At 44.6% G+C, this 12,464-nt stretch overlaps 1 protein-coding gene across 1 annotated transcript; it reads left to right on the top strand.

Moving 5' to 3' along the window:
- Positions 1-10,161: 10,161 nt before the first annotated feature.
- LOC147081629 (G protein-coupled receptor 68-like) lies at positions 10,162-11,275 on the top strand. Its single transcript, XM_085980766.1, has one exon. It carries the CDS (start codon positions 10,265-10,267, stop codon positions 11,228-11,230), a length of 966 nt encoding a protein of 321 aa, XP_085836892.1. The 5' UTR covers positions 10,162-10,264; the 3' UTR covers positions 11,231-11,275.
- The last annotated feature ends 1,189 nt before the right edge of the window (positions 11,276-12,464 follow it).

Raw genomic sequence — 12,464 nt, forward strand, 5'->3', positions numbered from 1 at the left:
TTTTGGCAACTAAAACTGGATGAAGAGAGCACCAAATACTGTACCTTCAACACACCATTTGGCAGGTATTGTTTCCTCAGAATGCCTTTCGGGATAATATCTGCATCTGAAATCTTTCATAGAGCGATGGAACACATAATTGAAGGTCTGGAAGGAGTTCGGGTCTATGTTGAAGACATCATCATCTGGGGCTCCACACTGAAAGAACACAATGAGAGACTGACTAAAGTGCTACAGAGCATACGCCGGAATGGACTGAAGCTCAACAAAGCCAAGTGTCAGTTTGGCGTCCAGGAAGTCACTTTCCTAGGAGATAATCTATCTGGTAAAGGAATAGAGCCAGATATGGAAAAAGTAAACGCCATACTCAAAATGCCCCGACCCACTGACAAAAAAGGTGTGCTACGCATCATGGGGATGATAAACTTCATTGGAAAGTTCATTCCTAACTTGTCAGCCAAGACAGCCTGTCTGCGAGACCTGCTACATAAAACAAATGAGTTCGCATGGACAGAAAGACATGAACAAGAGTGGCATTTGATAAGGTGCCACACAAAAGATTATTGCTTAAGATAAAAAATCACGGGATTGGGGGTAATATTCTGGCAAGGATAGAGGATTGGCTATCTAACAGACGGCAGAGAGTTGGGATAAATGGTTCATTCTCAGACTGGCAATCAGTAACTAGTGGTGTTCCGCAGGGGTCAGTGCTGGGTCCCCAACTCTTTACAATCTATATTAACGATTTGGAGGAGGGGACCGAGTGTAACATATCAAAGTTTGCAGATGATACTAAGATGGGAGGGAAAGTAGTGAGTGAGGAGGACATAAAAAACCTGCAAGGGGACATAGACAGGCTAAGTAAGTGGGCAGAGATTTGGCAGATGGAATACAATACTGGAAAGTGTGAGGTTATGCACTTTGGCAGGAAAAATCGTAGAGCAAGTTATTATCTTAATGGCAAGAAACTGGAAAGTACTGAAGTACAAAGGGATCTGGGGGTCCTGGTGCACGAAACTCAAAAGGTTAGTATGCAGGTGCAGCAAGTGATTAAGAAGGCCAATGGAATGTTGGCTTTCATTGCTAGGGGGATAGAATAAAAAATAGGGAGGTATTGCTTCAGTTGTACAAGGTATTGGTGAGACCGCACCTGGAATACTGCGTACAGTTTTGGTGTCCATACTTAAGAAAGGGCATACTTGCTCTCGAGTCAGTACAAAGAAGGTTCACTCGGTTAATCCCGGGGATGAGGGGATGGACATATGAGGAGAGGTTGAGTAGATTGGGACTCTACTCATTGGAGTTCAGAAGAATGAGAGGCGATCTTATTGAAACATATAAGATTGTGAAGGGGTTGGATCGGGTGGATGCGGGGAAGATGTTCCCGATGATGGGTGAAACTAGAACTAGGGGGCATAGTCTTAGAATAAGGGGCTGCTCTTTCAAAACTGAGATGAGGAGGAGCTACTTCACTCAGAGGGTGGTAGGTCCATGGAATATGCTGCCCCAAAAAGCTGTAGAAGCTACATCATTACATACTTTTAAAACAGAAATAGACAGTTTCCTAGAAGTAAAGGGAATTAAGGGTTACGGGGAGCGGGCAGGAATTTGGACATGAGTCTAGGTTCGGATCGGTCATGGCCCTGTGGGCAGCGGAGCGGGCCCAGGGGCCGTGTAGCCTGATCCTGCTCCTATTTCATGTGTCTAATTCTGTTAGATTCAGGAGATGGTTCTGTGATAGTGGATTGGCGGTTAGGATCAGATCAGCCATGATCTTATTGAATGGCGGAGCAGGCTCGAGGGGCCGATTGGCCTACTCCTGCTCCTATTTCTTATGTTCTTATGTAAACATCAAAACAGTGCTGATAACCACACCTGTACTCACCTTCTTTGACCCAACAAAAAGAATCAAAGTGTCAACGGATGCATCAAAAGATGGCCTAGGTGTGGTCTTGCTACAAGCAGAGGGTGAAGATTGGAAGCCTGTTGCCTATGCCTCCAGGTCTATGACTGATACTGAGTGTCGATACGCCCAGATTGAAAAGGAATGTCTAGGCTTGGTAGTTGGACTAGAAAAGTTTCATGGCTACATATATGGACTTCCCACCTTCACAGTTGAGACAGACCACAGCCCTCTGGTTGCCACCATAAAAAAAAACCTGAATGAGATATCTCCAAGGATTCAAAGACTCATGATGAAGCTGCAAAGATATGACTTTGAACTGATCTACACACCAGGCAAATACATAGTGTTAGCAGATGCACTATCCCGAGCACCCACAATGAGTCATGTGAGCTCTACTGAGGAAGACGTGGATGTTCATGTGAGTATGGTCACTGCTGCGCTGCCTGTGTCAGACACAAAATCAAAGCAAATAACAGAAGAAACAGTAAAAGATACAGTATTACAAACAGTAATAGAGAACATTCATCATGGTTGGCCAAAAGGTTCCTGTCCAAAATACTTTCACATAAGGTCAGAATTGAGTGTCGCAAGTGGACTATTACTAAAACAGAACAGAATAGTCATTCCACAGGCTCTACGTCAAGACATGCTCAAAAGGATTCATGAGGGACACCTCGGAATTGAAAAATGCAAAAGGAGAGCAAGAGACACTGTTTATTGGCCTGGCATAAATAAGGACATTGAGAACATGATAGGCAAATGTGAGACATGTCAGAAACACCAAAACAAACAAGCAAAGGAACCAATGATAGTAGCTGACATACCAACAGCACCATGGCAAAAGGTTGGTATGGACCCTTTTCATTTAAATAGTAAAGATTATCTAATAGTGATTGACTACTATTCTAACTATCCTGAGATGGCGCTGCTCTCAAGCACCACAGCAAGCAGTATCATAATGCATGTGAAACCATCTTCGCCAGACATGGAATTCACAGGATTGCCGTTAGCGACAATGGTCCGTGCTTCAACTGTAAGGAGTGGCAACAGTTTGCAGCACAGTATGACTTTCAGCACATCACATCCAGTCCTTTGTATGCTCAGTCAAATGGTAAGGCAGAGAAAGGTGTTCAAGTTCTCAAGCAGCTACTGAAGAAAGCGACAGAAAGCAAGTCTGATCCTTATCTCGCCCTGCTGAGCTATCGAGCCTCACCTTTAGACTGTGGTTCTTCACCTGCTGAACTACTAATGGGTCGCAAGTTGCGCACCATGCTACCCTGCTGTGCAAAAGAACAGCAAAGTGAGGAACTGAGACAGAGACTTCAACTGTTAAAGCTGAAACAGAAATCATACTATGACAAGTCATCCAAAACTCTAAAACCATTGACAAGGGATGATGTTGTCAGGATTGAGGATCCAGATGCATGGAACAGGAAAGCTACAGTTCTTGAGGAAGTAGGACCAAGGTCATACACTGTTAGAACTGAGGAAGGACAGATTCTCAGGAGGAACCACCGTTCCCTCCTAAAAACACAGGAGACTATTCAAGGCCAGGTTGATGACAATGCCGCAACTGCATCTTGTCATTCACCGCCAGAACAATCTCATGAAGACACATCAGACTTACCCGTGTTGAGAAGATCCACACGTGAAGTAAAAAAGCCGGATAGACTTAATCTTTGAGTACAATGTAAAGCTTTGAAAATGTGTTGACTGTTTTGAAAATGTTTATGTTTATAGAGCACTAACAAAAGTGTTACTGATATTATCTTTATTGTTTTCTTGAAAGTTGATTGATATTGATTTTGTTAAACCTCAAAGAAAGGGGGATGTAATGATCAATAACATGTCATTCTATAGTGGACACTAGGTGGAGCCGTAGAGCTGTGTAGAGCTGTATATAAGACTACACTACCCAGCTGTATATATATTAAGACTACATTACCCATGAGGCACTAGGCTACCCACAAGGCAGCAGTCAAGATGGAAGCCTCTACAGATACTGTACCTAGTCCACATGTGCTCAATAAAGTAACTGGCAAAAGCTAGCTGTGTTCATAATAAGAATGTCTATTAATTAATGAACATAAGAACACCAACTGCACGTTCAACGAATGGTACCCCTTCCAGTTGCGGTAATCATCGGCATTCTCTAGAGGCGCCTGCAAAGCCACATGCGTGCAGTCAATGGCGCCCTGGACCATGGGGAAGCCCGCTATTCTTGCAAATCCCATTGCATGCTCTTGCTGCTTCTCCAGGGTCATGGGGAAGGAAATGTACTGACGTCTCCTTTTGAAGAGGGCATTCGTGACCTGGCAGATGCAGCAATGCACCGCGAACTGGGAGACATTGGCAATGTCCCCAGTAGTGGATTGGAAGGAGCCGGTGTCATATAAGTTCAGAGCCACTGTCACCTTCACTGCCACCGACAGAGACGTCCTGCTCCTCAGCTGAGGCTGCAGATCTCTCTGAAGCAGGTGGCAGATCTCAGTGACCACCTCCCTTCTGAATCGAAGCCTCCGAATGCACTGCTCCTCAGACATGTTGAGGTAGGAGAAGTGCTGGCGGTATAACCTGGGAGGGTAAGGCCTCCTTTGCTGACGCCTGTTGGCCCTCCTCCGCCTGGCCATGATTGGCACTCTCTCTCAGCGTCTCTGAGCCCTTTCAATGCAATGGAGAAACCCAACGTTTCCACCCATTGCAGCCTCATTATAAGTGGCCACTCAAGGCTATGGCACTGAAAAATCAATCCAACTGCAAAGCTCTGGGCTGAAGCCAGAAGTACCTGTGCGAGCGCTGAGTCAAAGCAGAAAGCTCTCTCCCATTGTCTCTCTGCAAATCTCTCTCTCTCACACACACAGGAGTGGTCCAAAATGGCTACCACAAAGAATGCAGGAAGAGTCCCCTTTAAATAGCGCCCCCCCAGCCCCACAGCGACTGGGAACCGTTCCACTCAACCAGTCGCTGTGAGCGCCAGGCAGAAAGAAGGGGGGCGCCACTGAAGTTCCGGTTCGGGGCGCACCAAGGGCGTTGCACCATGAAATGACATCAGGATCTCGTGCGCAGCTGAGCGGGCGTTGCGGTTTTGCGCCGCCGTTAATTCTTCACTCAAGTTCCCGAGAGGCGCAGATCGCGCCGCGCCCGGGCGCTAGCCGTTTCGCGCCCCACTTATCGCCCTCTTAAGGCGCTAGCGGCTGGCGCTACCAACTGAATTTCTAGGCCTATGACTATAAGGATGAGAATTTTAAATTGGAGATATTGGGGAACCGGCTGGGGAGGGCAACGTAGCTTGGCAAGGACAGGGGTGATGGGTGGATGGGGCGCGGTGCGGGAGAGGGTACAGGCAGCAGGGCTTTGGATGAGCTGAAGCTGTAACAACACACCAGAAGTACGGCACTATGCAGAACAAAGCAGTTCGCTTCATCTGGCACCTCCTCCACTAGCCTATACATCCACAACTGGCGAACCGTGGCTGCAGTATGTACTATCTACAAGATGCACTGCAGCAACTCACCAAGGCTTCTTCGACAGCACCTCCCAAACCCGTGATCTCTACCACCTAGAAGGAAAAGGGCAGCAGGTGCATGGGAACACCACCACCTCCAAGTTCCCCTCCAAGTCACACACCATCCTGACTTGGAAGTATATCACCGTTCCTTCATCATCGCTGGGTCAAAATCCTGGATCTCCCTCCCTAACAGCACTGTGGGAGTACCTTCACCACACGGACTGCAGCGGTTCAAGGCGGCGACTCACCACCACCTTCTCAAGGGCAATTAGTGATGGGCAATAAATGTTGGCCCTGCCAGCGACGCCCACATCCCGCGAATGAATATAAAAAAAGAAACCAAGACTCGTCGCTCCATCACCTGAACCTCAAATCTGGATCTCCTCATAGAAATATAGAAGATACATAGAAACATAGAAGATAGGAGCAGGAGTAGGCCATTCGGCCCCTCGAGCCTGCTCCGCCATTCAATGAGATCATGGCTGATCATCCAAATTGAGTACCCTGTCCCTGCTTTCTCGCCATATCCCTTGATCCCTTTAGCCTTAAGAAATATATCTAACTCCTTCTTGAATATATTTAATGAATTGGCCTCAACTGACTTGTGTGGTAGAGAATTCCACAGGTTCACCACTCTCTGGGTGAAGAAATTCCTCCTCATCTCAGTCCTAAATGGCTTACCCCTTATCCTTAGACTGTGACCCCTGGTTCTGGACTCCCCCGCCATCGGGAACATCCTTCCTGCATCTAGTCTGTCTAGTCCTGTTAGAATTTTATAAGTTTCAATGAGATCCCCTCTCATTCTTCTAAACTCCAGCGAATATAAGCCCAATCGACCCAATCTCTCCTCATACGTCATTCCTGCCATCCCAGGTATCAGCCTGGTGAATCTTCGCTGCACTCTCTCCATGGCAAGAACATCCTTCCTCAGATAAGGTGATCAGAACTGCACACAATACTCAAGGTGTGGTCTCAGCAAAGCCCTGTACAACTGCAGCAAGACATCCTTGCTCCTGTACGCGAATCCTCTCGCTATTAAGGCTAACATACCATTTGCCTTCTTAATCGCCTGCTGCACCTGCATGCTTACCTTCAGCGACTGGTGCACAAGGACACCCAGGTCTTGTTGCACTTCCCCTTTTCCCAATCTATTGCCGTTCAGATAATAATCTGTCTTCCTGTTTTTGCCACCGAAGTGGATAACCTCGCATTTATCCACATTATACTGCATTTGCCATGCATCTGCCCAATCACCCAACCTGTCCAAATCATACTGGAGTTTCTCTGCATCCTCCTCACAGCACACATGCCCACCCAGCTTTGTGTTGTCTGCAATCTTGGAGATATTACATCTAGTTCCCTCGTCTAGATCATTTATGTTTCTGCTTCCCTCAGCCATCCCCTCTCCTATAGTTTACAAACTTCTTAAAAAAACATGTCCTGAATTCACTCAACCATTAATTTTTCACTTACATTGTCTTCTCTCTGCCCAGTTGTGGCCTAAACTACGGACTTCGATTGTTTACCCTGGCTGGTGAGACCACACCTGGACTGCAGCGGTTCAAGAAGGCGGCTCACCGCTGTTATGTTCATTTTATAAATAGACATTCTTATTATGAACACAGCTAGCTTTTGCTAGACACTTTTATTGAGCACATGTGGACTTGTACAGCATCTTGTAGAGACTTCCATCTTGACTGCTGCCTTGTGGGTAGCCTAGCCTCATGGGTAATGTAGTCTTAATATATATACAGCTGGGTAGTGTAGTCTAATACATACAGCTATATACAGCTCTACGGCTCCACCTAGTGTCCACTATAGAATGACATGCTATTGATCACTACATCCCCCTTTCTTTGAGGTTTAACAAAATCAATATCAATCAACTTTCAAGAAAACAATAAAGATAATATCAGTAACACTTTTGTTAGTGCTCTATAAACATAAACATTTTCAAAACAGTCAACACATTTTCAAAGCTTTACATTGTACTCAAAGATTAAGTCTATCAGGCTTTTTTACTTCACGTGTGGATCTTCTCAACACGGGTAAGTCTGATGTGTCTTCATGAGATTGTTCTGGCGGTGAATGACAAGATGCAGTTGCGGCATTGTCATCAATCTGCTCTTGTATAGATCGAGGTCTCCTTGCGATCTTTGCTTGGAGAGGGTTTCAGTGTTTCCTTCACTCTTCATGCCATAACTCTCAATGTAGTCAATGCACTCTCGAAAAACCGCTGGCAGCTGGATCCCATCATACAGCATAGTCCTCTCAGCAGCCTCGGCTAATGGGACACCAAAGATTGGCCTGAGGGAAGAAGGAGTATCCACCGGAACTGCTTTCTGCTCTGGTGCAGGCTTCTTCTTTTTCTTTTTCTCTTTCCACTGCTTAACAATATCTGCTGCGGTTATATCTTTGGACTTTTTCTCCTTGTGTTTTTTCTCTTTGTGCTTTTCTTCCTTTGGCTTCTCTTTGACCTTAAAGTCTTTTACTTTCTTCTTGGAGAAACTAGGCTTTTTGAAGACATGGATACCCTTTGGCCTTTTCATCCTTGATGGGCTCTCTGCTTCATCACCTGAGTCATCTGGTCTGCCTATGGCACAGTTTATACGGTAGACTCTCTTGACCAGTTCTAAGTCTTCACAAGCTTTGTCACCTAGTATCGAATCAAGTCTTTCAGCCACAACAGAAAACATGAGATGATGCACTTTGTCTTTGACTGTCACTTTAAGTCTGCATACACCTAAGCTATCTATTTTCTGTCCATTATAGCTCTTCAGTAGTACTGACTTATTCTGTATTTTGGGCTTTTCTTTCATATTTTTTATGTCACTCATACTGATTAAGTTTGCTTTTGCCCCAGTGTCCAGTTTCAATGTAACTAATGCTCCATTTATCTGCAGTGGGATCATCCATTTGTCCACTTTTACTGCATTGACTTTATGTTCAGCATTGTCCATTTCTGAGGGCTGCACATTTTCTGTATCTTTTTTGATATCGTCACATGACACCATTCCTACAAAAAATGTCTCACTTAAATCAGTGTCCTCAATCACATTAACTTGTTGCCCTTTCGTTGTTTTTACTTTTGAAAAGCATTGTTTGGCAAAGTGATTCTTTCCATTACACTTTGTGCACATTTTTCCAAACGCTGGGCATTGTCTTAACTGGTGTTTGTAACCACAGAGTTTACAATTAAAAATTTCATCCTCCGATTGCTTTTCATTTCTGTTCTGCCCATGTTTCTTCCCCTTATAGGACACAGCACCGACAGCAGCATTATCACTCGTTACAATCACATCATTATTGATTTCACTGAAAGTCTTTGCGTGCTTTCGAGCTAGCTCGCTGGCTTGGCATATTTTCACCGCATTTTCCAAATTTAGTTCGGTTTCTCTCAACAGACGTTCCCTGACTTTTTTATCATGAATACCAAATACAATCTGGTCACGAATCATGGATGCTTTGAGCTCAGAGAAATTACATGTCTGTGCTTTCAGTTTCAGATCAGTTATAAAGCTATCAAAAGTCTCATTTTGCTGCTGTGTCCGAGAACAGAAGATGTATCTTTCATAGGTCTCATTCTTTTTGGGAGAGCAATGTGCATCAAATTTTTTTAGCACATCTTCTAATTTTTCTCTGTTCTCCACTGGATTAAATACAAATGTATTAAATACCTCTATCGCCTGTGGGCCTGCAACCGTAAGCAGCAATGCTATCTTCCTTGCGTCTGGCTTCATACCGAATCCGGTGGCTGCAATGTAGAGTTCGAATTGTTGTTTAAAAATCCGCCAATTGTATCACAGATTCACAGAAGCCCCACAGTGCAGATAGAGGCCATTTCGGCCCATCGAGCCTGCACCGACACATATCCCACCCGATCCCCGTAACCCCTACACATATCCCACCCTATCCCTGTAACCCCACGTATTTAATCCCCCTAACACTAAGGGTCAATTTATCATAGCCAATCAACCTAACCTGCACATCTTTGGACTGTGGGAGGAAACCGGAGCACCCGGAGAAAACCCACGCAAACACGGGGAGAATGTGCAAACTCCACACAGACAGTCGTAGTCGATATTTCCCTCGAGATTCAAACGCTCTGGTGGCTTCAAATTCTCCATGTTGCTTTTCACAATTTTCAGCAGATCTTCACCACCCTGGTACCGTGTTATGTTCATTTATAAATAGATATTCTTATTATGAACACAGCTAGCTTTTGCTAGACACTTTTATTGAGCACATGTGGACTTGTACAGCATCTTGTAGAGGCTTCCATCTTGACTGCTGCCTTGTGGGTAGCCTAGCCTCATGGGTAATGTAGTCCTAATATAATATATAGCTGGGTAGTGTAGTCTTATACATACAGCTATATACAGCTCTACGGCTCCACCTAGTGTCCACTATAGAATGACATGCTATTGATCACTACAACCGCCACCTTCTCGAGGGCAATTAGGGATGGGCAATAAATGCTGGCCTTGCCAGCGACGCCCACATTTGAGAATGAATATTGAAAAAAATCACCATAGCTGGAGAGGTTAGGAGAATTTTTAGCACAGAAGGTTGTTTTTAAATGCCTTAGCAGAAACATAAATATTTGAAAAAGAAATATTGAAATGGTATGAGGAAAGGGCAGGCGAATAGGACAGATTGGATGGATCATTCAGTGGGCTTTCAGTGGCACGATGGGCCAAATGGCCTCCTTCTGTGCTGTAATGTTCGATAATTATATTGTTTCATAACTTCTCTGTTTTTCCTCTAGAGAGACATGTTTCAGTGAAGAAGAATTAAACAGAAAAGTATCATAAAATTTATTAGACGAGAAAGTCCCAGTATTGTGTTGAATGATGACCAACTGTTCTATCGACCACGGTATCCACCAGACCCTGTTTCCCACGGTCTACATCTTGGTCTTCATCGTCGGCCTCCCGACTAATCTCCTGTCCCTGTATCACAGCTACCTGCAGATCAGGCAGGGGAACGAGCTGGGAGTCTACCTCTGCAACCTGACCATCTCAGACCTATTGTACCTCATCTCCTTGCCCTTGTGGGTTCAGTATATGCTGCAACACGATGACTGGATCTTATCCCGGGGACTCTGCAAGTTCAGCGGCCTGCTCCTCTACCAGAATATCTACATCAGCATCGGCTTCCTCTGCTTTATCTCCATCAATCGCTTCCTCGCCGTGGCCTACCCTGTGAACTTTAAATCCCTGCACACCATGAAGACTGCAGTGCTCATCAGTGTTATCATCTGGCTCAAGGAGGCAGTCATCTGCACTTTCTTCATAGGCTCCAAGGTTCTCAGTAAAGACAAGGAGAATGACACCTTGTGTTTCGAACATTATCCTCTGCGCCCATTAGACAGGGATTTAAATATTTACAGGCTCTCTGTTGGGTTCTTCCTCCCGTTTATATTATTAGTCTTCTCTTACTACAAAGTGTTGACGGTTGTCCACAAGGTCCGTGGGCTTAACGAAAATCAGAAATTAAGAGTAAAAAAATTGGTGTCTGGGACAATCATCATTTTGCTGGTTTGCTTCGCACCCTATCACATTTTCCTGATGATTCGGACCATATTCGAGCACAGCTGTGAGTTCGCTCAAGATATTTTTGACGTTTACCATTTTGGGCTTCTGCTAACGAGTTTAAACTGCGTGGCCGACCCCATCTTGTACTGCTTTATATCTCAGAGTTCACAGAGCTGGCTAGCCAGATTCCTGGATCCTGTTAGAAATCTCTTTCACTGCCAGAAGAGACGAGAAATTGAGACCGTGGAGATGAAGACCAAATCACCAGTTATGATTTAAAGTAACCTTACATGTTGAGGACACCGCAAAAGCTTTGAAAACAATGATGGCCTCATCTTACAGTGTGTTGTAAACAAGCAAGTGCTCCTTTTATTTTTAGGTATAGAATAGAGCTCTGAATTAGAGCTTTGGGTAAGAGCTAGCATTTTCAGTAAGATTTATAATTGGATTTCGGGTAAGAAGTAAAATTGCTGTAGTTTTCTGGTAAATATTGTGATTGGATTACAACTATCAGTAAGAAATGGACTTAGATTAGGGATTCTGGTGAAGACTGGGATTGGATTAGACCTCCAAAGAAAGACTTGCATTTATATAGCACCTTTCACGACCACGGGACATCCCAAAGCACTTTACAGCCAATGAAGTACTTTCTGAAGTGTAGTCAGTGTTGTAATGTAGAAAACATGGCAGTCAATTTGCACACAACAAGCTCCCACAAACAGCAATGTGATAATCTGTTTTAGTGATTTTGGGATAAATATTGGCCACAACACCAGGGTTAACGCCCTTCCTCTTCTTCGAAATAGCAGCCATGGGATCTTTTACGTCCACCCGAGAGAACAGACGGGACCTCGGTTTTAACATCTCATCCGAAAGACGGCGCCTCCGACAGTGCAGCGCTCCCTCAGTACTGCACTGGGAGTGCCAGCCTAGATTATGGGCTCAAGTCTCTGGTGTGGGGCTTGAACCCACAACCTTCTGATTCAGAGACGAGAGTGCTGCCACCAACTGAGCCACAGCTGACACGCAAGGAAGAATTGAGGTTGGATTATAATTTTTGGTATAGATTTGGGTTGGATTTGAGTTTCAGGATGAGAACTGGGATTGGATTAGAGCTTTTGGTAAAGTTTTGGGATTGGATTAGAGTTTTTGGTAAAGATTGATTGATACAGATTAGAATTTTTGATGAGAACTTGAATTGGATTACAGCTTCAGATAAGAATTGAGGCTAGATAAGAATATGGTTGTATTAGAGCATCTGGTTTCTAATTGTAACACTTTTACATTATAGATCTTTTAATTTAAATTGGCTAGGTCATTGAATCATAGAATGGTTACAGCACAGAAGGAAGCCATTCGGCCTGTCGAGCCCATGCCGGCTCTCTACAAGAGCACTTCATCTAGTCCCACTCCCCCGCCCTTTCCCCGTAGCCCTGCAAATTTTTTTCCTTCAGGTACTTATCCAATTCCCTTTTGAAAGCCACGATTGAATCTGCCTCCACCACCCTCTCAG

This window comes from Somniosus microcephalus, unplaced genomic scaffold (assembly GCF_052327205.1).
Source record: "Somniosus microcephalus isolate GS21.2 unplaced genomic scaffold, FLI_Smic_1.0 scaffold509, whole genome shotgun sequence".
NCBI lineage: Eukaryota > Metazoa > Chordata > Chondrichthyes > Squaliformes > Somniosidae > Somniosus > Somniosus microcephalus.

Bases quoted from the DNA above. Each gene is read 5' to 3' on its own strand.
- LOC147081629 (XM_085980766.1), top strand. From the start codon at position 10,265: ATGATGACCAACTGTTCTATCGACCACGGTATCCACCAGACCCTGTTT.